Source organism: Pseudorasbora parva, chromosome 22 (genome assembly GCF_024679245.1).
Source record: "Pseudorasbora parva isolate DD20220531a chromosome 22, ASM2467924v1, whole genome shotgun sequence".
NCBI lineage: Eukaryota > Metazoa > Chordata > Actinopteri > Cypriniformes > Gobionidae > Pseudorasbora > Pseudorasbora parva.
This window is the reverse complement of record NC_090193.1, coordinates 28,115,529-28,142,296: the sequence shown is the minus strand read 5'-3', so window position 1 is coordinate 28,142,296 and position 26,768 is coordinate 28,115,529. Positions and strand designations below refer to the sequence as shown.

The 26,768-nt window shown below is 37.1% G+C and overlaps 1 protein-coding gene across 2 annotated transcripts in view; it reads right to left on the bottom strand.

The window, feature by feature from the left end:
- ephb2b (eph receptor B2b) overlaps positions 1-26,768 on the bottom strand; it is a 164,344-nt gene that overhangs the window by 22,932 nt on the left and 114,644 nt on the right. For both annotated transcript variants that reach the window (XM_067430810.1, XM_067430811.1), the window contains exons 4-5: positions 17,425-17,580; positions 15,198-15,533 (exon numbers count right to left, since the gene is read on the bottom strand). In XM_067430810.1, the coding sequence (XP_067286911.1) occupies positions 15,198-15,533; positions 17,425-17,580 (492 nt within the window). The remainder of the gene's footprint in view (positions 1-15,197; positions 15,534-17,424; positions 17,581-26,768) is intronic.

Here is a 26,768-nt window from a genome sequence, read left to right as displayed (position 1 = left end):
GTTTTTCCACACAATTGCCCTCCACGGAACAGCCGATGAGGACTATTTATCTGCAAGCCTAGGTGCTTAACTTTTTCCTGGCAGACTGAGTGTTAGGACACATTGGAAATATCACACTATGTGCCACACGCGGTCTCTGTGCAGAAAACATAAACATAAGGAAGAGATAACATTTGCATATGGGCGCGAGGAAAACAACCAGATGGAACAGAACAGTACTGTTTAAAAGTTGGATGGAATAATGGTGAGCTTATAGAGTCATACATATCCAAACAATTCATTGGCTATTTATTCATCACAGTGCTGGGCATCAACATTTATATGGGCTGTTCTTCTGGACCCAATATGACAGACACTGGGGATTTTGCACCCTTTATGACCATTTTGCAACAGTTTCTGAGACCTAATTATTTGCTGTAAGCCAATATTTCTTTACTTCAATGTCTTACAGATCCATAATAAATAATATACCAGGTTTACCAAGTTAATTCCACTCATATAAGTTTATTGGTCTGTAATGGGGCATAGACTTGAAAACACACACAAAAAAAAGCCAATTCTTGAGTTCTGATCCAGTAGAAGTGCCTCTCAGCCATCATAACTTACAGCAAGCCACATTACGCTGAAATATTTTTTAGAATCCTAATAGATACGAAAATTCAGGGGGAAAAATGCAGAGATTGTGGAGAAAAAAAAGTCCATTATGCTAATCAACACTTTATAAAATATGTTTGGGGTCAGTTAGATTTTATCTTTAAAAAAAAAATATATATATATATATATATCAAAATGGCAGTGAAGACTTTAACATTAAAGAAAAAAAATCTTTCAAATAAACACCATTCTTTTGAACTTTTTTATTCATCAAACAAATCCTGAAAAAATGTATCATGGTGTACATAAGAACTCTTTTCAAAATTGATAAGACATTTTTCTTGAGCACCAAATCAGCATATTAGAATGATTTCTGAAGGATCATGTGACTATATATGGCTGCTGAAAATTCAGGAAATGACAGGAAAAAAAGTTAAACTTTATTAAAATGGAAAAGAGCTATTTGCATTATTAAATTGCATATATAACAAATCTTTTTAATAAAGTCATCATTTTAATTTATTAATTTATATACAATGCCTACACATACGCATTTACATGTTATATCAGAGTAAGTGTCACCTGAGAATGAGTTCTTAATTATAGGTGTGTAATGAGTGATAATTAGGGACAGGGCGAACAGTGAGTGAGCAAAGTATCAAAAGCTCGGCCCAATAATCATATAAAAGGTTGTGTTATGGAATGTTCACTCAACTCTATTGGCTCTCCACTACGGGTCTATATAATAGGCTTGGAAGGCATGTGGATCTCATTTGGAGCCGAATTGTGGTGTGGAAGAGCGACGTAGTGATTTGGTAAGGTTGGTAGAAGTAGCCCTTACAGGTCAACGCTTATAAATTTCATCCACCCCCGTTGACTCCCCAAGCCCCTTTTACGGTAAAACTTCCCCACAGCAAGCTTTTCCCAGCACAATCTGACAGCAGCTGCTGTTCCTCTATACTGTGCAGCACCGTACACTGCGAGTATTCCCTATTTACGAGACTCACGTCCAGAGAGAGCCAGAAAGGAGGGGAAGAACCCACTGCATTTGCATGTAACTTTTAGCATGGTGTACGACCGAAAAAAGGCAGACAGAAACAGTGCGTCTGGCAGGCGTCCCTATTTCCCATCTGTATTGGATTGAGGGTTTTAAGTCTCCACAGAGTTTCCAGTGCTGTAAAGCAGTGCACCCCCTTTTCAGTTCATCAAGCTTTAAACCATCTGCACTGGAAAAGATTGAAGTATTAATGTACTCGTATACACACCATAAGCTAATTCAAAAATAGGCACTTCAGCGTCTTAAGAAGATTTCAGACACTTACAGAGAGTTTGAGTCTAATCTGAAACCCTCTGCATGGTTTCGCTGCTTAAGGAACTCTGGTGTTCAGGAAAAAAAACCTGAACAAGCCTGCAAATGGCAGCTGTCCAATGACGTGCATTAGCGTTTCTTCTTTTATGCTAGATGCACAGTCAATATGATGAATGTCGACTGCCATCTGACAGATCTCACGATCTTTACAGACAACCAGAGGTCTGTTGGCACATCCCAGCTAAACAAGGGAACCTGTTCAACTCTTGTTCTTTCTGTTAACAGAGAGGAGGACAAATTATATTAGCGTTCACAATTTTGTTATCCTGCCATGACTTATTTGGGTCAAGACTTAGCACAAGGACAGTTAGCTAATCACATGTTTCCAAGCCGGTACGTGATTTTATCCTAGGACTTTGAACTAAATAAAAACCTAGGTAATCAAATTCTCATACATAAATACAGACACAAATACCACAAAAATCTATCCATTTAATGTAACATCTTCATTTGTGGAAGTTTGGATAGATGTAGAAACGTAAATTATTATCTAAAATGTAGCATTAGGTGTTTAACGGTACATCATTATAAAAAATGTGACGATCTGTATGATTCACGATATAGAGTTAATGATATAGACATGATGTACGTCATCACTTCCGATACACTTTGTAGATGGATGCTACAAAAGAACGAAAACCAGAAAAGTGCAACTTTTGTGCTCTCTGAATTTTTTCATTATTCAAAGTACCCATTCACCTCACTGGGTTTTGATATTTGAAATTATGTCTTTTAAATTTAATACACTATCATTCAAAAGTCAGGGTAAGTTTTTTTTTTATTATTACTTAAAAGTAGTTTTTTGCACAGCAAGGCAACATATATTTGATCGAAAATACAGTAAAACAAGTAATATTGTTAAATATTACAATTTTAATAAAACATTTCTATAGCCATTACTCAAGTCCTGTCTCCAGTGTCACATGATCCTGAAACAAATCCAATATGCTGATTTGGTGGTCAAGAAACATTTCTTATTATTATCAATTTTGAAAACAGTTGTGCTGCTTAATATAACAGAATGTGTTTGTTTTTTGTAACAATGTCAAAGTCTTCACTGTCTCTTGATGAAATTAATGCACCGTGGCTAAATAAAACTTTTAATTTAGTAATAACAATACACAATTGCATTTTTAACAACTTATAGTACATTTTTTTACTGACCTATAACAGTGTGTATGTGTGTGTGTCTGTGTGTGTGTATGTGTGTGTGTGTAGTTAATCTTGAAATGTACAGTATGTGCAAGGAAAGGAAAAAGGGAAAGAAAAGCATTAGTTCTTGGTTGGATATTTTAAAGGCTTGAATTTCAGGGTTATATCAAACAGCCGTTTCATATAAATTACACTGACATTTGTTTATGCCTTTTGTCTTTTTAAAATATTTCAGAACAACACTTTTAACTTTTTCACTTCCAGCAATAAATCAACATGTCTAATTGAGCCTTTGCACCTGTCACTGCAGTACTTTGTTAATCCAGGATGATTGCAGCAAAATACAATGTTCTTTGTGAATATTATTGGCCTTGATTAAACAACAGTGATTTAAACACCAAATCCCTGTTGTATTGTATTTACTGCTGCTGGATATACGAGTGGAATGTTTTCAATCATCAAAGCGTTTGAAATTGGCAAGACTTCAAACTTTTGACAATACTGCACTTATATTGTAGTTTTTTCTGTACACATGCATAATGAAATGGATATTTTATGCACTGCTCAGTGCTTACTGCATAGTCAACAGCTCCTGTGGCCTGCCCTGAATACTTATGAAGGCCTATTCCCTGGCTAATGCAAATGAAACAACTCTTACTTTCCTCCAATGACATCTGATGTGATTAGTATGCAACAGCATGTGACAGGACGAGAGCTGTGATTTTGGACTCTGCCAGTGCTCCAGGTGCCCGGTGCAGTCTCCTGCCCGGCTGCCCCATGACCCCACCTGGCACCATCCATATGTGCCCTCTCTGCCACCTTCTGTCACAGTGCTCCCACACCAGCTACCCCCTTTATATTTGTGATGCACGGCATGAAAAGGGCAGCCTTCTCGGGGAAAGATCCATGTCCGAGGTGGGAGGGGAAAAAAACGCAGGCTAGCTCTTCATTACAGGTGGCAATCGACATCCATCTGAAAGCCTCAGTTAAGCGAGTCCATATTGAATACCGAAATGGATGTCTCTCTCTGCAATAAGGTCGAGACAGTAAAATACAAGAGTGCACTTCTCAATTATATAGCAATAGAATCATCTAGCTCTGTATCGCCACTTTCTCCAGAGGCTGCCGGTGGCATCACTGTCTCTGGTGGCCCGACAGGAGTTCGCCAAAGCAATTCTGAAGATAATTAAGTCATAAATCTTCCACCAGCACCCGACAGCGCCCAAGCCAGATTACCAGACCCAACTCTGCATAATGTAATTCAGTCATACAATGATTCCCCCATCTGATAAGGAACCAATTCATTTCCTCAGGTATTAAGCAAAGCCTGACACATGTGGTACTGCTCACCTTGGGCTAATGAAATGGATAAACAAACAGTAGCTGGAGTGTATAATGCTGAATGACGCAATAGAGTACAGAGCGAGCTGGCAGAAGGAAACAGCATATGGGTCGGCCGTTTATCTGGGTGCGCCAGACTCTCACACAGAAAGCTAATGGCCGGGAGCTAATGTTGCCAGGAGTTTGCTGTGATGGACAACAACTGTTATGCTCAAACAGTGCGCTAGACTGGAAACATACTAAACAAAAATGGAATATAAAGAAAAAAAATGACCATCTGTAATAACAATAAAATTGATGTACCACAAAGTAAAACTGTTTAAATTATTATATGTAAAAGTTCAATTGATCACGATGAAAAACAATTGATCACCAGGTTAAAGCATTAAGTATTAAGAACTAACAATAAACACACTTTTAAAGGGGTGATGAATTGAGAAATCAACTTTCCCTTGAGCTTTTGATATAGTAAAGGTCATGGTAATATAAGAATATCCTCTACGTTTCAGAGCTGAAAACTTCGTTGTTAGTCAAAGAAAAGCTTTGATAGACACCAGGCTCAGAAAATGATCTTATGCTTCATTCTTTCGTCATAGCGCTATGAAACACACCTCCACAACACGTCTAATCCAGTAGCTCTGTCCGCCCAGGGCTCGCAAAGCCTGATGGATCCAGGGCTGATGAATCTCATAATATTCCGTTCTTGAGCTGTGCTGTTGTCTCTCTCGACTTGATATTTGAAGGGCGGCGCGCGCAATTCGCGTTTATATCAACCGATCGTGCGGGCTATGTGTAATATAAAAATAACAGTCCAATCAATTGCGGGTGGATGAGAAATAAATCATTGTGTTCGTTTGATAAAGACGTTTACACGCCCTGTGATTGAGAAAATCATTCCGGTTGCCACTTTCAAAACAATCTCTCCCCTCCGTCATGTGAACTGACAGGGGAGCTTAAGCTCATTAAATATGCAGATCTTATCCAATTCTAGCTGTGGGCATTTACTTCCAAGTCTCAAGTGTGGCACGCCCATCAAAACCCAGCGTTTTGGAGAGAGCTTCAAAACCAGTGTACACTGATAAAAACAACTTGTAAGATTTACTTGATAAAATCTTTGTAACAATTTGCACTCAGTTTTTCTAAGTAAAATTTACTGCTGCGATATCAAGTACAACTTACTTGCCAATATCAAGTAAAATGTACTTAACTATAATGTAACATTTGCAAAGACATTAAGTAAATGTTACTTAATTATATTTAACTTAGCATGTTGTATTTATTAAAGGTAATCAAGTAAATTTTATAAATCTGTATTATTTACTCTTATGAAGTAATTAAGTAGATTTTATAATGTTTGTCCATTTGACATTTTGAATTACTTAGTTGAATTAATTTATATTACTCACTATTATTATGTAAATGTTGCTATTTTAAACCAAATAAATGTAATAATTTTCTCTGCATCAAATACATGTATCACAAATCACACATAAATACAATAAAGTTGAACAGTTTATTATGTCAAAATTTACAATTAACCATTAAATCAGTAATGTTCACATCAACTGATTAAGTAGTTAAGGTACATTCATTATAATTTACAATAACTGTAGAATTAACCATGTATGGTTCAACTAAACATCAGCAGCCAACAGTGGCATAACTAACATTAAAGGGTTAGTTCAGCCAAATATGAAATGTACCACATTTGAGACTAAAAATAACGAAAACTACGACTTTATTCAGCATTGTCTTCTCTTCCGTGTTTGTGTTCAATCCTCAAATAAAGATTCAAACGGTGAAGAGAAGCCAATGCTGAATAAAGTCGTAGTTTTTGTCATTTTTGGACCCAAATGTATTTTATATGCTTCAAGAGACTCTAATTAACCCACTGATGTCACATATGGACTACTTTGATGATGTTTTTATTCCCTTTCTGTACATGGACAGTATAGTGTGCATACACTTGCATACGCTCTCGGACTAAATATTAAATTTCCTAAACTGTGTGTGAAGATGAACGGAGGTCTTACGGGTGTGGAGCGACATTAGGGAGAGGAGTTAATGACAGACATTTCATTTTAGACTGAACTGAACTAACTTAACCCTTTAATGACGAGCACATGCATAGTCCAGCTGAAACAGAATGGTCACTTTTCCTTAATGCTCATTCATCGACTGGATCCTCTCGATCAGCTCCATGGACGACCATCTTAAGGATATGTTCAGCGGCAACACTGCGACTGTCCTCCTGCATACAGTTTGTAAGAAAGAAAGAACACAATTCCATTTAAGAAATAGAATTACATTTATAACATTACATTTTATTTTCATTAAAAAGGTGACCGGACCTTCATGTCGTTAGCTCACTAAAATAGAATTGCTGACATTCATGCACTTGTTGCTAACGTTATACATCAATGCTTATTTGGTATCAGAGTTCACCTGCCATCCAAACTTTCCTTCTTTAGTGCAGAGTGCAGACTAACTTATGCTTTGATAAAATAATTGCTGTGAAATTTTCAGTGGATATAAAAACAACTAACTTAGACACTTTAAAAAAATGCTAACATTAGCTAGAGGACACACACACAGGCAGCCAGCACTTAATCACGGCCAGCTAACATTAAATTATTTTGAAGTTAACCAGACAGGGTGACTTTTTCTACAAGAACGTGGCTAACTACATTTAATCCCCTCTATCTTTGACTAAACACCAGTCTCAACTTTATAGAAGTGGATAATGCTTTAGCTTTAGCTACCGTTATTGTGATTAAAACTCACTTTTAGTCAATTTTAAACCGTAACGTCTATGCAATAATCAAACCATCAAAACGAAGTACATCGTTATCACAAATCTAAAATAGAAAGGTCAGAACTTACCCAGAATAAGTCAGCCATGTAAAAGCGACATCCCAAACCGACCGTCTCTGCCACTGAACCGGGATCTTTTTGAGCAACAACAAAAACGGGGCGGGCAGATTCAAACAAACACAGATTCACTTTGCTTTTCAGATTAAAATTTACTTAGTATTTTTAGGTGAATGTGCTGTGACTATAAAACATTAAATACTATTTGTAAATATATGGTAAAATGTACTCTTTCTTCTCAGTTAATTCATTACATTAATAAATTGTGTAAATTTTACATGAGATATATAGTTCCAACTTAATCTTGATTTTACAATGTATAAATTACATGAATTAATGTAATAGATTTTACAATACCACAAAGTCATTTTTTTCAGTGTAGAAAATAGCCTATTACTTATTAGTTATGATGTTTTTGAATGTAAAAACCACACAAACATCATTAGTTGACCTCAGACAACAGTATAAAAAATAAAAAATCCAGTTCATGACACCTTTAACCAACAGCATTTTAATCTAAGTTGTTAGTGCAATTAGGGCATGTCCGAATCCACTTTTGATAGTTTAATGACAGAAAAAACAGTTGGCATGCTAAACGCATGGTCCAAAAGGGTTGCACCTAGTCTCTTAATGAGTCATAGGTGTTTTGGGCATAGCGTGCAATAAACCAATCAGAGTCTCATCTCATTCCCTTTAAAAGCCAGTTGTGCTTAAACCATGGGGAATCCGCTATTTACAAAGAAGGATTTGTGAGCAGAAAGACTTCGCTTCTCCAGAGAGGAATCCTTTTATTTTTAATATTTAAAAATGTTTGTGTGCTGCTGACATCCTTGTGTGTGCAAGAAGCAGAGTGTACACGCGTAGAGTAGCTGCCTATAGGGGCATATTACTAAAACGCTCTTTAAATAACACAAAAAATACTATTGACTTTAGTTCAGGTTTTTGTCATTTTCAGTTGCCTCAAATTAGCAACACGCCCACAATGCACCTGAACACACCTTGTTTTCAGACCAGCCCACCGATGAGCGAACGGGGGTACTTAAATTTTATATATTGCAACCATATTTGTTAAATGTGTTTATTCATGTTTTTAATTTTTTTTTGGTATTAAATGTGGTTCATTGGTTTTAGAACATTATACAATATTTGGTTGATTCGTAAAACCATAATTAAACTAATTTATAAATATCTCTCTTGCAATATAATGTGCTGTAATGAATTCAGTACATGGCAAAGGATGAAAAGCTCAACCACATGAGGATTATTTAATATTGTTGACAGAATTGTTTTGTTTTTTTTAGTTTCCATTCATCCATCATCCACTGGGAAGAACAGCAATGTGTATAAAGTAAAGCTGACCAAGCCTTGTGGCTCTATTTCTCTCCATTCATGGGGAGAGGCAAGTTAAATGACCCTTTCAGTGGCACTTGCCAAGTGCTTCCCGACTGTAGGCAAATCAGAAATTGCAGGCGATATGTCACACACAGCTCTAATAAAACTTCCAGAGATAGGGACACTCGGGCGGACATTTTCTATCCTTGCTCTGATAAATACTGGTCTCAGATGTGTGTGTTAGAGTAAAGTGAAGGGCCTGGAGTCCGTTTGGGTTTACTTGATGACTGATTAACCTTGCTTGCCCTGTTGATGCAGAGCTGCAGGGGACAAGCGAAGAAAGCCAAGCAGAAAGGAAAGGTAAAAGCTGTCTTTGTGTCTCCAGCTGCCTGACACAGACATGCACTATTACTGTAGCTGTCCAGAGCTCATGGCCTTCATTCCAGTTTGCCTCTGTAAAATTGCCTCAATAAAACATTGTGCCTTTCTTCAATACAGCTTTGTTAAGCTTTCTGGTAGGCCATAATTAAGACAAATCACTAAACTAATAAAGGAAAAGCATGATGTTTCTGTTTAGACCTCAAATGGACACTGATCTAGATTGCTGCTTAGGCTTTAGTCACAGATCAACACACTGTGATGCAAGTATGGACACTCAAGCCACTTGTATGCATGTCACTGCATTATAACTTAGTATCAAACCAAGTGAGGAATTAAAAAACACATGCCTATTAAGCTACATAAAAACAAATAATAAACAGGTTAGGTTTTCATTATAAAACAAGATTCAGTTTACAAAAATGCAGAAATTAAATGTCCGCATTGTAAGTATGGCTTAAGTGCATCCTATTATTTTTTGGGCTCCACTGTATCTATAATTTTCATTCAGGCTACTTCAAACTGGATATATTTTTATCCATTAAACTCAAAACCCTTGAAATAAGTGGTTGGCATATTTTTCCCCCTGCCATTTTATTCTAAGTTTGAAGGCCTTCAAAAGATTAAAGGACCATTGACACAGTTTTACAATGACTAAGTTCATTTCAAAGGTTCTTCTCTGCTAACTTTTTAAAGCATAAAGTGTCAATATGTCCCAGTTGAAATAGCCTAGATTTTATTTTTATAAGATTAGTGGTTCTCATCTAGTTTTTAAATGGTGAATTAGCATAATGCTTAAATTATTTTTTATTTATTACATAAAAAATGCCTTTACAAACGAACAGTGTTGATTTACTGAGTGCAAATAGCCAACAGCTAAACTATTGTTTTAACTCTGTCCACCTATATATTTATGCTTTGTGTGAATAACATCTATCAGTATTTGCCGTAAACAACTGACTTATATCCTGTGGAGAACCCTATCCCACCCTGTTATATAACAACATCTCAGGAAAATGGTATGGGGTTCTAATCAAAATGTGACTTTCTGTTCCACAAGTGAACAGGGAAAGAAATTACTTATCAATGGTCCTATAAAATATTAGATATCCTTACGAAAATCTTGCCAACTATTACTCCCATTATTACACTTCTTTATTTATTAAATGTTTCTCCAAGAACACGTTAATATGCAAGTGTATACAGTTAATATGTATAAGTGTATAAAGATGCATTACATTGAATGGAAATACCTATGTATGGCCAAAAAATCCTCATGAAAAATTACATGTCATTTCATATTGTAAACAACTGGTGTATAAAACATAAAAACATAACATGACATATATATATATATATATATATATATATATATATATATATATATATATATATATATATATATATATATATATATATATATATATATATATATATATATATATATATATATATATATATATATAAATATATATATATAAATATATATATATAAATATATATATATTTTGTATATATATATATATATATATATATATATACACACACACACATTTTTTTTTTTTTACATTTGTTTCTTATGCTCTAAACAATGCAATGACATGAAAATACTACATTTAAAATAATTTGTTTTTCTGGGCCTTAGGAGGTAAAAAAGAAATTCCTCTGGAGTGATGAATGGCAGATAAAAAGTGAACCATAGCAGCTTTTTGCAGTTTTACTCAATACTACATTCTGGGTCATAGCAGAGAACAACAACCTGATACTTAGTGGGCAGTCTGGACATAATTCATCAAGATCTGGGAAAGAACTCTCCAAGGCCAAGATCATAACACTCTCCCCATAATAGCAGTGTTTATGAATTGTTCATCCCTTAATAAGTGTGCTCGAGGACAGTTTAAGCCCATGATGTATCACGCATAAGTATAACTCAGGTTCTTAAAAGACCGTCCAGCGTACAAACATGCACTCAGAGTTTTGTTTCCTTTGTCTGCTGTTCTTTTAGCCGTTTGAGTCAATTTCAACTGTGTAGTGTCTGTGTGATCATATTGGACAGTGTGAAAAGGCCTGGGAGAGGATGATAGAGGCATCTGTGGAGAAACTTCCTGAAAACAGAGCTGGAGAACAGAGAGAGAATGCAGAGATCGAAAAATAGAAATTTCAATTAGCACCTACTGCAAATCTCCTCATCGAACCTATGATCTAAAAAGGAGGCCATTCGCATTAGAAAACAAAAAAAATTCACAGCAATCACTTCTAATTATCTTATTTGTTTGTTTCGCTTGCAGAACATACCTCACATCTTGAGCAGCCGATCTTAAAAACGTGTCTAATTAAAGCTTGCACATGGATACAGGCAAAACTGCACACACACAAACTACTGTGAGCACAAAACGTAAAAGGGGGAAGCTCGAAGCCGCCTTTGCTAATGAGGGGTGACAAGATGTTTATGTAACCTCAAAGCCCTCCAATCCAGACAAAATTAAAGGCCCGGACAGCCTGACCCAGGCCCCTCAGTCCTACTGCCCTGTCCCAGGGGGCCCGGGCTGCTAACAGGGAGCTGGAGTGAGTACTTTCACAGCTCCCCCTGATGGAGGTCCAGGGCTGCTAATCCAAAGTGACAGGCGGAGCGGGGGTAGAACGTCCCTACAGAAGGGAGGAACTCCACAACGAAGAAAGCACGGGTTAAGCAGGGCAATGCAGAGTGAAAACATATGGAGAACAATCTTTCTATAAAAATGTATATAAAAGCAATAGCAATTCATTACATAAAAGGCATTAAAGGAGCCTTAATCATTGAAAATTGGACATTTCATGCGCTCTGAAATAATAAAACGTACTAAGTAGACCTACTCTAACATTTAAAAAGAAATAGTTCTAATCAGTCCATTTACTAAAAATGTATGTTTAATTACTTTTTTTCACGTAAAAATGCATATACTCGGCCACCTGGCCCACCATGAAGTGCTATTATGTGGCGGTAGCAAACAACAATAACAACATGATAATAATAATAATAATAATAATAATAATAATAATAATAATAATAATAATAATAATAATAAAAAGTATAATAATAATTATCATCTTAAATAATGTAAACAATTCTTAAAGTAATTTATTGCACACTATATAGAATATTTCAATTGTTAAATTTGTATTGTATATACACTGCTGGTCAAATGTTTTTGATTGGTAAGATGTTTAATGTTTTAAGAACAAGTTTCTTATGCTCACCAAGGCTGCATGTATTTTACTAAGATGACAAAAAAAACAAACTGTAATTTTGTGAAATATTATTAAAATAACAGAAAATAAAACGTTTGATCAATTTAATGCATCCTTGCTGAATAAATGTATTAATTTCTTTCCCCAAAAAAGTAAATTTATATTTATTGTACATAAATACAATACAACAACTTTTGAATGGTAGTACAATGTTGCAAAAGCTTACTATTTCAGATGAATACTGTTCTTTTGAACATTCTATTCATCAAAGAATCCTACAAATAACGTTAAAAATAACTGTTTTTAACATTGATATTAATCATAAATGTTTATGGAGCAGCAAATCAGCACATTAGAATGATTTCTGAAGGATTATGTGACACTGAAGACTGGAGTAATGATGCTGAAAATTCAGCTTTACTATCACAGAAATAAATGGCATTTTAAAATATATTCAAATAGAAAACAGTTAGTTTACATTTAATTATATTTCACAATATTACTATAAGAGACTTCTTCTAAAAACAAAAAATCGTACTGATTAAAAGGTTTTTGAACGGCAGTGTATTTTTGTTGTTCTTATATATAATCCTGTCTGTAACTGTCTGTCTGCCTGATTTATGTTTACACCCCAGTTTCACCCAGAGGATCAATACCCAACTATCCTTGCTTGTACTAGTAAACCGCATCTTTCTTTCTAAGATCAGAGAGAAAGAAACCTAAATGTGAACTTTTTTGGGTTGTCAGTCCAAACAAAGCATTTACTGTATTGTCGACACAAAGCTAAATCACAAAACATAACCACCCATATTTACACATCAATGACTAATAGGAGATTTCATTCCCACCCAGAACGAAAGCACCAAAGTACAACACCCAGGGCTGCCTGTTACTCATTTCACATGCAAGGAGACTGCAATCACTGCAACCAAAAACAAACGCTAATTGCAAGCGAGAGGAGGAGAAAATAGTCATAAAAGCAAAAATAAACAATAAAAAAGATTTTTGACATGGGAAAAAATCCTGAGTGACATTCTAAGTGTACCTCGGGGAAAAATAGTGCTATAATTATATAATAATAATAATGAAAATACCCCTTTGAGAAAATAATGGGGTTAAAATAAATGAAAAATTCAATTACAAATACTACAAAAAAAAAAAAAAGACTTATTTTTTATTTGCAGGCCCAGTATGCTTTTATGAGCAGTAATGTAACATAAATGTAAGGTTTGGGTAAAACGGCACATATTCTCGGCGATTCTCCAAGAAGAATATGTGGACTCATAAAGCTTGGGGGAAAAACGTTGGCTTTTGTTTCAAAGATGCTGTTCAGCTGACTCATATGAATTAAATCTAAAAATCCTTCTGTTTCCAGCAGATCAGTCGTTTCTTGTTCAAAGAAACATTGAAAGCCTCCATCATTCAGCTCCCATGGCAATTTCACATACATTCACAAGTCCCCTAAATGTCTCGAGTGCACTTAGTGTAACTGTTGAGAGACTGAATGTAAAAAGTTGAAGTCTTTACAGGATCCCCCTGTCAGTTTATGAGAGCAGGTCTGAATCCGCCCTTCGACTCTTCTAAGACCTGCTGCGCACATGTGTGTTTTTCAACTCGAGTTTCAGTGAAAATCATTAACACATTGTATCTACACACTCACATGTTTGTCATAATTGGATTTCAGTAGCTGTCTGCATGAATGTGAGTGAACTTAGATAAGTGATGATGAGGACACAACATATGCTCATCTACTCAATCACCTCTCTCAGCTTGCTTTGGTCTCATCAGTTGTAAACACTCAGAGGATGCAGACGATCCATCTCTTCCAGCATGCTTTCTGCACAATAGATTGGTTAAACCCTACCCTGACTAATGCAAATGTCAGAAAATTGTTGAATTTTGAACTTAGCAATGTGTCACAACCAATTAAAATACAGTCAAACACTGGAATGAGGAGCTTTACCAGGCTAAGGCGGAGATGGGTTTTGCTGTCTGTAGTCAGCAGGGATGAGGAACATAAAATAATGGCTGTCTCTGTTTGAGCCCCAAAGAGCTCCAAGTACCGATCTGGCACAATCAACCGCACATTTCATACAGACACTTAAAGTACAAATCAATGCTGCAGTCCCTCTGAAATAATTGGAACACAGTAATCTAAACCACAATGGCATGGCATCAGTGGAAAAAAGCAGACTTCTGTTGCCTTTGCAATGGCAGCTTCTGATTGTGCTATGTCTCGCAGGCATGGCTGTTGCTTCAGGAGGTGGAGGAATGGTTTGTTTAATCAGTAGCAAGAAGCTGTTTTTCATTAAAAGTCATCATTGGCTGGAGAGATCCTAGGCTCCGGATAATCTGTCCCACTATGGTTTGGGTCCGATTCAACGTGGATCACGTTGAGTTTCTGGGAATTATGTCTAATCTCATGGTGACATGGTGGGACGTGAGCCTAAAAGTGTAATTGGGATGTAATCTGGAGGTAACAAAGCGAGTTACAGAGTATTCTGAAATCTGTTTAACGCTCTATTACACATAGTGAGTTTAGACTAGCAGGCCGTTAAAACGTGAGGGTAAATAAACAATGAAAGCATAGATAGTTATTTTAGAAAATCTTTACCAAATAACTGCCCAGTGGTTTACCTGAACAACGAATCGGCCTTATCTCTAAAAATCCCTAAATAATTAGGCTGGTTTCAGATTCACCCTAGAACTTTAAAATGCAATGCTAAGTCATAACAGCAAAAAAAAAAACATCATGGCCAATGTGATCCATCCCTATTATGCCTTCAAACAAGTTAGCAAAATATGAAAGGTTGAATTTAAAAGAGTTAAAGGAGTATGAGCACCCAACATGGCAAGGTCCTGTTGCATCAAAGCACCTGGTTGAAACCAAAAAATACAACTAAAATAGAAACCTGTAGAAGTGTAGACTTACCAGCCTGGTTAGTAGTGATGTTGACTGATGCATATTGGGGTGAATAAGGGCTCTGGTCTGATACTCCGTTGACAGCCTGGACTTCAAAAGTATACTGGGTGTGGGCCAGTAGATCACTTATGAAGACCCGGCTCTCCGTGAGTCCCAACTGCCGTGGAACGAACTGCACGTTGTCCCCACAACGCGTGCAGCCCCCTCTGCCACCTCCGCAACTCTTGCAGATGATGTTGTAGACCACGTCATCACGACCACCAGTCTCCCGCGGAGGATTCCATTCCAGCATCAGTGACGTCTCGTTCACACTGGAGATGACATTTTGAGGAGCCGATGGCACAGCTGGAAATACAAACAAGATTACAAATTAAAAGACTAAAAAAACTACTGCTATCACATACATGATAGGGAGCGATTTTGCATGGCTACTTTTGTATATGTAGATTATATAGATTAATATCTATATAGAAATTAAACAATATAATTTGTTTCATGTCATTATATATATATATATATATATATATATATATATATATATATATATATATATATATATATATATATATATATATATATATATATATATATATATATATATATACCTAAATACATTTATTTAACTGTATTAATACATTTGTATTTGTATATGTATTTTTAATTATTTTTTAGTAAAAATTGAAAGTTCTATCAAACCTAAAATCCTGCTTTTCCAGTAATAAACAATTTAAACAATATTGAGAGTATAGTAGTGTGACCAATAAATTAAAGAAAGGAGGTAAAAGAATCAAGTAATGTCAAGTCGGACTTGAACACCCGATACCCAGTTAAACTGCACAGCCTAAACGTGTCAGAAAGTGTGCTAACCACAAAGTCATGGCTCATTTTCAAAGCGGTACAGATTAATACAAAGAAACAATGTGCATTGTGTGCAATTCCATGTGCACGTCCTAGCATATTTCCATTATGCTAATTGAAATTATGATAACATCTCACAAATCACAGGCTTACTTGGGTCTACTGAAGCGGTTTCTTCCGAGCTGTTCTTGTGTTTGTAAACATAATTTGCATTTGCTCATGCACACACAGTACATTTGAAGAAGAGTAAAAGCAAACCAAACAAACACACCTTCGAGGTCTCGTCCTGACTGACAGCCCAACTAAAGCTAACAATACCCTGTGTTTATCTTCAGCCGGCATGTGCTCCCAATTACTGTGGGTGCTCCTCTAGGGCTAAGTGAGGTAATCAAGAAACAACCCACTGCCTTTTGCCCTTTTAAAAAAGCCCCCCCAAAAAATGAAGCCTCCAATTGATTACCTATTTACAGCTGTGAATCATTAAGAAGCATCTCTGTCTTGAAGCTACGGCTCTGTCGCACGCAAAACTGTTTCTAAACATCCCATTCCCAGGTTAGTGGGCGGTAAAGGCTGCCGTTTCCTCTCTTTAATCAAGCCAAGGCCCACTGAGCTTCAACTCTGCGACACGATGCTTCTCTCTTATTCACAACAGCTGCTCTCCTCCCAGGGCCAGGCTTTTGCAAATGGCTTTTGTAAAAAAGCTGTCTTGTTCTTCCCTTTCTTTCTCCTTTTTCTCTGCCCCCACCTTGCCTTTTTCAGGGAGAGACAAAAACATGCCGTTCACAGCAGCATAAGGAGCTGCCCGTCCTCTCTTTCCTCGTCTTCGTGGCCTCATCTGTTTCAATAATAGGGTAATTTTTCTTTGCCTGATCTGTAGTCAGTGGGAATGAAGAGAAAAGGCTGCTGTTTGCATGTGGTGGAAGAGAGGTGTGCTGTTGAATATGCTGTAGGGGTAATGACAATGAAAATGAGCCAGAAAGAGCTTTCCTAACATCATTGGTACGTCTTATTCATTTTAGTGAATCGGTTTGTATTGCTGGATTAAGTTAAATCAGTTTGGATTTTTTAGTGCCTCAGGCTAAAAAAAACAATTATTAATTTTGTAGCACAATATTTATTTAGTTCATCATGTGTCGCAATTGATTACAGAAATTGTTTTATAATTTCATATATAAGTGTTTCATTTATTTATTTAAAATTTGATGCTTTTATCATAAAAAATACATTTTATCTTAATTTTGTGCAAGATAAATACTCAAACATTAAAATACTCAAACATTCTTTTTTTAAAAACACATTCAAAATTCAAGTTTAAAATCTAGCTGTAAAGTAGATTTTAAACTTTCACGTGGATTGAGAAAAAGAATAGAGGACGCACTTGTACAGGGCATCTCTAAGGGATCCGAGTCTGTGCGGTAATATCCATTTCGGCAGACACAGTTGGTGGCTCCGTCGTTGGTTGTGCGGCTGTTGATAGGACACTGCAGGCATTTCTCGTCACCTTGCGCAGTCTTGAAGAACCCTGAAGGACATGCTGAAACAGAGATAGAGAAAAGGATGAGAGAAGGACCAAAAAGTGAACTTTTCAATATTACATGATTGCCAAGTGCCGGAGGACGCCAAAGAAATGATGGGCCACTGTAACACACTTTAGAGCGTTTCACACATAGCAATATAGACAGGTAAACATAGCATGTTCAGTATATGGGGCTGAATAATTCAAATCCTGTGCTTTTTCATGACACACTAAGAGCATTCCACTTCCTGATGTGATCTGCTCATGGATGTCCTCACTTTTATAATATAGGTTGACATCTCTGTTGGTGTTAGCAGGGCCGTGTTATCCTAATGGGCAACATGGGCTGCAGCCCAGGGCCCCAAACACCAGGGGGCCCCCGAGACAATTCTCTTTTGCGTTATCCTTTTTTTTTTTTTTTTTTTTTGGGATCGAGGTAATTATGCATACGTTGAGCATCGTTGTCACACACCCGAATCGAGTCACAGCGGACACCCAGTACATCGTCACCTCAACATGTTGAACGAAAATGTAAGAAAATATGACAGTGGCAGGCAGGGGCGGACTGCTTAGATCTGCAACGCAAATAGTTTGATCATGAATAGATCGCCTGTTATACGCCCCAATGTTTTGTGCTGGACGCGCTGAATTAAAGTGATAGAATGTTGTTATATCTGGGGGTTAGAATCCCTTTTTAAAATAAAATGCCATGTCAACCACACCTTTTTGAGTGAAAAAGTACATAAAACAAGGAAAAACTGACTGGGACTTGAATGTATTGTGAAAAGCAGACCTCCTAAGCCAAAATGGAGTCAGAACTGATTTGCTTTGGATTGCAAAGAGTTTTAAGAAAGCTTTTGGACTTTGAAGGCATATTCTCAATTCTTATTCTTTTCAAATATATCATTATTTGCTGATATTGTTAAGTTTTATAATGTTAAACAAGCGTCAAAGTGAGTCACTATGTCCTTGTATTTATTGAATTTACCCAACTGGATGAAAGTCAGTAATACAGTCAGCAGAAATTCAGTCATACGGGCTTGAAAGCACGACAGCAGTTGTATTTTTTTTCCCTGTTTTTGGGTTAACTATACCCACAAGACCACCAATGTGTATTAAGGGTAATTTCTGGTTTACATTGACTATGTTTGTTGTTTTAATCGCTGTTGCTCTACCAGAGAGCAGGAGTGTATTTTTATGTGTGCATACCGGAGTTCCCTGGAGGCCTTTCAGACCTAGTGAGTTTTCATGTTGTACTTCTCTGTACCAAACAAACAAAGCACTTCCCAAAGAATTGGATAACTGACAAGCACTTGGCCGGGATGAACAGAATATTGCTGTGAAGTACATCCCCCAAAACGAACCCAACCCTGAGTGCAAGCGAAAAAGACCACAGCCAGCGACAGCCCGCATCTACACACATCTGGAAAGAGCCTTGGCTCACCAAGTTTTAAAAACCCCGTCACCCCGTTCCTAATGGGTGACCTTGCTTCCACGCCAAATGATTTGAACACACCTTCAATATCTGAACCGTTTTAGGGGAGCTAAAAAGCAATAAAGCACAGACGCTTCGGTCTCCATAGTCTAAGCTGGCAATCACGGCAAGGATTTGCGCAGCGGGCCGGCCAAGGAAAATGTCTGTCGACGGGTTTATTTGGAGAAAGCAACTCCAGTCAGGGTTCAGCCGTGCTCTTAAACACGCACAAATAAGCCGGACTGTACATCCGCAGAGGCGGTGAGATCACATTCTTACAGCTCAATTACAGGGGGCAGAGGTTAACTAGTGCCCAGTGGTCATTAAAGGGGGGTCTGTTATTTCAGTGAAATGTTTCAGACAGAAAGGGTGCTATTCCTCATTTCCTCTCACCTGCTTGCCACAGACCGTCTCTCTCGATCCCATTTCAACACCCTGGCAAACCACAGGACCAGCTCTGCATCCAGGAACACTTTAGACTGCCATACACGGACACACAAATACACGTTTTTACATTCCCTCTTTGCACTCAACACATCCGCGCTCCTTTTCTTATTACAAAAAACACCCACACACTTTTTCCCTCTTAAGAGTTTAAGCAAACTTAGTCTTTCCCAAATCCAGCTGACAGGTTTCTTTAAGCCTCCACCAGGAAACTGACAGCCTGGTTCCCCAGAACACACACACTCACACGCGCAGACAAAGGTGTAAAAGCATGGCTAAATATCCCAGAATCCCAAGTGAACAAGTATAATAAACGTTAAGAAATGTACTGCTGGAAAAAAAAAGCACGATGTGAAAGCGATAGAGCACCTCGGTTTAATATTAGATTTGACATGTTTTTCTTTTCAAATGATTTATGGCAAAACTAGCCATGTGTAAAGTGAAATATGAGGCTTGTGTGTTCAGAGAAAGTGTCATTGGAGTCACCGAGACAAGCACAACTGCAAAGCTTCAGGATTTAGGATGAAACTCGGATAGAAAGGTAATCAAAAACAGCAATGGAAAGCAGACTGGACCCAAATGGACTGAGCTCAAAGAGAGAGAAAACAGGAAGAGAGGTAAAACTCTAGCAAGAGAATGCTTAAAAAAATAAATTCATTTATTTAAAAATATACATAAATGCATTTTAAAGTGTGTATTAAAATACATTTCATAATTTTTCTATGATTTACATTTTTAAACCATTTTAATATATTTTTGGGGGCACAAAGTCAAAAATGTCAGAGTAATATAACTTTTTTTATTAAAATAAAGAGGGTAAAGATTAACCAAATTGATTTTTTTTTTTTTTTTGGTTCGACACTTTATTAAAGATAAATAAATACTGTAACAAATGTACTGCTCATGTTAGTTTATACATTAAAACTAATGTTAACATGAGACCTTATTGTACAGTGTTACCAAAAATGTTATTTCTTAGAAAAATACATTTATGTGATTCATTGCATATTATTAGACTATTTGGAATAGAAAGTTCAATAAAATAAGCATTTTATGACAAGGTTAGTCCAGGTTGCAAAATATCATGTGGTATGATTCCCCACATATGATTATGAACTAATAATTCATGATATTTGTACAAAATAATAATAATAAATAAATACATAATTATTTGGAAAAACATAACATTTCTTGAAAATTGTAACATAATAATAATAATATAAAGAGTACATTTCTAAGAACTGGGCACAAGTGTTTTTAATATTTTTTTAAAGAGGTCTATTTAATCGTCATTGAGCCATTAAGAGTTGTCTCAACACCTTATCTTTCAGGTTGACGTATGTTAACTAGTGTTGAAAGGAAAATTATGCGCCTTCACTACAAAAACAAAAACTGAGAGAGCCCGATCCCCCCTCCACAAACTCTGCCAGTCTCAGAGAGGGTTAGCCTATGCCACGCTGATGAAGGAAGGGGGGGAAGGCACTGAGTATCCATGCCTGACTCCACCACTTGCCGTCTGGGCATGACCTTGCATGTCTCCATACTTGCTTCCAGATGGTTCCATCCAACCAAGGGAAATAATGTCAGCCGTGCTGAAAACGTGGGGACTGTGCTAAACATGGCCGTCGAAGTGGACGACTCTGCTCGCAGAACTACGCCAAGCAGAGGAATGCAATTTGAGTATGGAGAGAAAAACAGTGTCAGCTGTAGCCCCAGGGACGATAGAAAGCCTGATTAAAGAGCACATCAGTGCTTTGATACCGCTCGCATCCAGATTAGAAACGGTTGCATTGTTTGATCACAAAGTTTCAGCATGGAAAAAAATATGGATGTTTTGTTTTTCTTGGCACAACTGAAATCTGTTTGTATTGAAAATAAATAAGGACACTTTTGAGACATTTTGGACCCTTTGGTCTCTTTTTCACGAGAGTGATTAATCTGTAGCAAGGAAGAGATGAAGCCATTTTAAAATACTTTCTTTGCTGAAAAGATCAGCTTATGTACAGCAATAATTTACAACAGCCGGTCCATGTGGGTTTATGCTGGCCTATCTGACCAGCATTGTCTTTAAGCTGGATGATTAAGAAAGGCGTGATAGTTAAGCTTGAGAAGCTTGAGGTGACATCAGCATTTACAAACTTATTCTGGTGACCGGATATGTTCCTTCATACATTTGTCATTTCCATCTCACTTAACAATTATGTTTTACAATGTAATAAACTTGAAATTAATAAAAATGTTTTCTTAGATTTGATGAAAAGGAAGTTTAAAACAAAAGCATTAAATTGAAACATGTTTTTTGTATCAATGTAAAAGTATTTACTATCACTTTTGATCAATTTAATGTATCTTAGACTGAAAAAAGTATTTTGAAAATGTTAACTTTACTAACTGAGTCTATGCATTTGAATAATAGTGCAATTTGAGAGAGAAAAAAACTCAAGTGATAGATGTATCAAATTAATAATTATAAATTCATTACACAAGTTTGTGAGAAAAGTGCAGAGATATAGAGTGTAACGTATAAAAATCTGCAGGCCCAAATGCGTTTCTAGTTAAAGAAACACTCATATACTGTCAATTTGATCCAGAACACATCAAAGAGGTTCAAGACCCGCCATCAAAAACTTAGTTGTCGCATTTCAGTGACTACGGTGAGAAGCATTGAACGCAAACCGCCTGGCACTCTTTCAAACCTCGCCTTGCTTGTGTTTATTGCCTCTAATAACACGTGCAGACCGAGGAAAAGGTAGCAGTGGCATAATGGCAGGCTTAGAGGGCTGTGTGAGTGAAATCCCGTTGTGAACATGTGCTCGGGTGCCAGAACGCTAGTCATGTTTTATTACAGGTAATTCGCTGGCGATTTCAAAGATTGCCAGAGCGTTTTCATCCGGTCTGATTTACGTAGGTGCTAAAGTAAGAGGTGTACACGCAGATGGCTGCATGTGCGCTGGAGCCGGTTGGTAGCGGGGCAGGAATGTGTGTGTACATGTACCGGCGGATATAGCTCCTCCAGCTGCGTCCAATTCAGGAGCCTGGAGTGCAAACATCGGCAAAGCCTTTGAGGCTGGCATTTCCATCATGGCTGCCTGTGCATTACGTTGGATTCTCTACAGACACTGCTGGCTATGAACAGTGTCTAATCCAGCTAAAGTCACAGTCACTTAGGGGGTGGGAAAAACCTGGTCACTCATGTGCATATGCAATGAACACTTATGTACCTCAACCCATACACAGTCACATGTCCTTTGTTCCCCACCAGAACAAAAAGGCCTCTTTGTCTAGGGTGACTGTAGCAGTGACAAACTCCCCTCCCTTTTTTATGCTGCCCGTCTATTCAGCCACTCAAAAGCTGGCTTGAAAGTACTGCATTTAATGAAAGCAACATTAAAGAGAGACCAGGGACAGAGGTGTGTGTGTGTGTGTGTGTGTGTGTGTGTGGGCCTGTGTCTGTATGTGAAGAGAGATGCATGGAAAAGAAAAACAGAAAAGTGAAGAACCAAGGGATGCTCGGTTTTGTTTGCACAGCAAAAAATGTGCTGAAAGCAGGGAAATGGGGCAGAGTCTGAGGGGTTTTCTGTATGGATGGGGGAAGTCCTATTGTGAAACAGATGGGTTGTGTGCTTGTTACACATCATCTAACTGTGCTTTAGAACAGCTTGATATTTAATCAAACCTCAAAATTAATTTCAAATGACCCAGTAGTGCTTAGAAACCTTCTTCCCTCAATGTATTTTTCATTAAATGATATTCTAATATTAACCAACACAAATATTTAATTGTGCATTTCATTAATTTTTTGTTCTATTTAGATTACCCTTGCTGATAATTCATAAAAACACTAAAAGTTTAATAATCTAAATAATATTTAGCAAATCTCAAAATGAATGTCAATCTTTCATACTGAACATTATAATTTTGTAATGCCTAAAACCACTTGCATTTAAAACCAGTGACTTTAATGTTTTATTATTTATTTAGACAAAATAGTGTTACATTTTAATATTGCTGATTCATAGGTTATCATTTATAACATTTAAATCATTTTCAGCTGATCACATTGGCCAGAATTGTAATACTGTGCATACCTAGCGACAATAGTCCTTGTTTTTTTGATGATATTGAGGATATTCCACAATATGCAAATTAAGCAATGAGACTCTGAATGGAAGTGCAGGCAGAGTCCTCCTGATATAATTCCTACTAGCATCACAAAGTACTGAACTTATACTGCTTTAACTAGTAGTTTACAACATCAAAATATTCAATATAATATGCAAGGCGAGACAATATGAACAGACAAGAGTGGTCTTTTGAATTCTGCAGGGTTTTTTTTTTTACGTGGCCACACAGGTCTACACATGAAAAGGTAATAAAAAGTGCAGCATTCACCATCTCCTCAAGTGAGAGAGTTAGAGAAAGAGCTCAGTTTAGAAAAGCATCAGTGGGTCTTAGAATTCAATTAAGACTCAAGCCTGACCAGCTAATTCAATCAAGACTGTGTGAAAGCAATTAGACAACTGGCATTCGGCTCACCCCACCACACGGGCATAAATTACAAATTTATTTCCCTCTCTAGGTCTTCTTGTCTGATGCAATTAACATGGCAGGAACATGCCTGCCCAGCCTGTTAGTAAGGGACCAGGCCATGGTCCTGAGAATAAAGGAGAATAAATGATCTCCTCAAGGTCTCCCAATGTCAACTCTGACTCTGTCAGGTCCATCAGTCATAGTAACTGGTAACACAAAAAGAGTTGAGTTAGACATAGGTTAAGCAGTGCCATATGCTAGGCTGTCTTACCACAGTATGGTCAGAGTAGACACCATATTTAATTTGACATGAACAAAATCGGGCAGCGAGGGAGAGAAGAACAGCCTATTCAGTATAAACTTTAACAAGACTTTTCAATTTAAAGTGGACAAAAAAATTCAGAATATTATGCATAAATGTGGGTCATGAATATTAGATATGACCTAAGGCTTAAAAGACATGTTGTAAAGGCTACTTGGAGTACTTCTGTCCTTCACTACCAGGTTTTTTTTTCACATTCAATTGCATTCGCTGACCTATTCTGACTGAAAGACTGCTACAGAAAATGAAAAGTCTTTGACAGACACAATGTGACAAACATTTATATCTGAATATATGTACTTCCCTGCTACATAGTATGCAATATGCAGCATGTCCATATACTAAATATTAATGAAACAATAAGGAAGTTCTGCATCTACTGAGACTCTGGAGTGTTCAGTCAAAGGATACTATTAATATGGATGCTATCCCATAAGACCACAGGAGCTGAGCAACCATCAAATTTCGAAAACTGAAAGAAAAACAAATGTGTCTGGATGTTTAAACACATGCCTGTGACTCATAAACCCCGAGCTCATGGCCTCGTGAGACTTTTTTGAATGCTCCAATTTGCTCAAAACTCTGACATACACGTGCAAACTTCTAATCAGAAATTAGGGGATACATCCCCCTTTGCAGTTGTTAGAGCTGTCTTCAGACAGGATCTCTAGCCCAAATCCGCCCAGCAGGCGCCGCCGCCACAAATTAAGAGCACCGGTGGAGTGTGTGTAGAGAGAGATTACAGGGAAATGTGTGTGGCACCTGGGAAAAGAGCTCTGCGGAGCGCCTGCAACAGCTGGAATGTGCATATGAGTGCGCGCATGTGTGTGCGGGCGTATGTATGAATTCATCTAACATGCATGCCTCACACTTTAGATCAATGCATGGTCCCCACATGTTGCAGTCAATAAACGCATTCAGAGAGGGGGTGGGGGTGGGGGGGCTTTTCTAGCTCAAAAGGTTCCTCTGAAATCTTCAGACTATAGTGAAAAAGTGTGTTGTAATAAGAATAGATCAGAACTGACAACCTACTGTACTGTGTGTATGGGTTTGTCCATACAGACAATAAAAATGGTTAAATAAGGTTGCAACTTTATTTTGATCTACACACACATTTTTACAGTATATGGATATCATTTTATTATATCCAAATACTGCCAAATGCCCAAATTCATAATATAACAATATAAAATAGGGCTGGAATGATTTGACGTAAAATCAAAATCTCAATTAATTGAACATTTTATCTTGATTACCATTAATGAAGGATTATTTTGTTCTTTTTTGCCCTCATATATAGTTCACTGATACAGCGTTGTACTGTAACTGAGTACAGGTTTGTACTGTAAATAAATATGCTCTGTAAGTAAGTACTGTATTGTACTGTAAGTATATTAAAAGTGGGGATAATTTGTTCTAATGAAAAAGTGCAGTTCTTTGTGATTTTAAAATACTTGAAGGAAACAGCTCACTTTCAGCAGTTATTGTCTATGGGTCATATCATTTCTTACAGATTTCTGTTTGTTGTACATCAGATACAGATAAATTAGCACAGCAGGCCTACATTAGTCTACATTTATTAAATGTAAAATTACGTTTAATCTTTTTTTTATATATATATTATTCATGGATTTAGCTTGAGAAGGCACAGTGCAATTTATTATCATACACATATATTTAAAAAATGAAAAAAATAATTACATTTTAATAATTTCTTTAGGAAACACTGGTTTCACAAAATGACTCTCTAAACATATCCAACAGGTCAGCTGCAGAAATGTCTGTTTAGTAGGTAAAAGGACAAAGAGGGCAGGAGGACACAGCAGAAATGCTGCCTCAGCTGCATTATAGGCCTTTACCGTAATGACAGAGAGAAACAGGGCATCTCATAATGGTCCACTCTCTTAGCTCCTTCGTTTGTTGTCCATAATTTGAAAAAATGGCAATGGGCACATTAGTATTTTAGAGAGGAAGATGGATTCTGGCAATCATCCGATCACAAACATCCATACATTGGGAAAAGGAAAACATAAAGTGAAAGGAATGGATTTCTAAAGCTATATTTGTAGCCCAATTTTCTCTCTGAGTCGAAATTACAGGAATCAAAAAAAAAAAAAAAAAAAAGGCTGCTAAGAAACCGACAGACAAGGATCAGTTGGTGTAGTTGGATTGCTTGACAGAGGTCACAAGAAAGGTGGCAGGCAAAAATAATCTGTACACCGTCAAGTGTACCACACACACGAAACCATTTTGTATTGCCTCCTTCACTGGAGTCTATTGCAGAAACTTGGGGAGGGGCAAAGCCCAGCAGTCACATTTATCTCCATTAAAGAGCGATTGTCAATCACAGCACGCTATCCAGTGAGATAAAGCGAAAATCTTGGGGATACAGTGAACTCTAGGTGACTCACAGAGCAGTGAGATGAGGGCCACAAA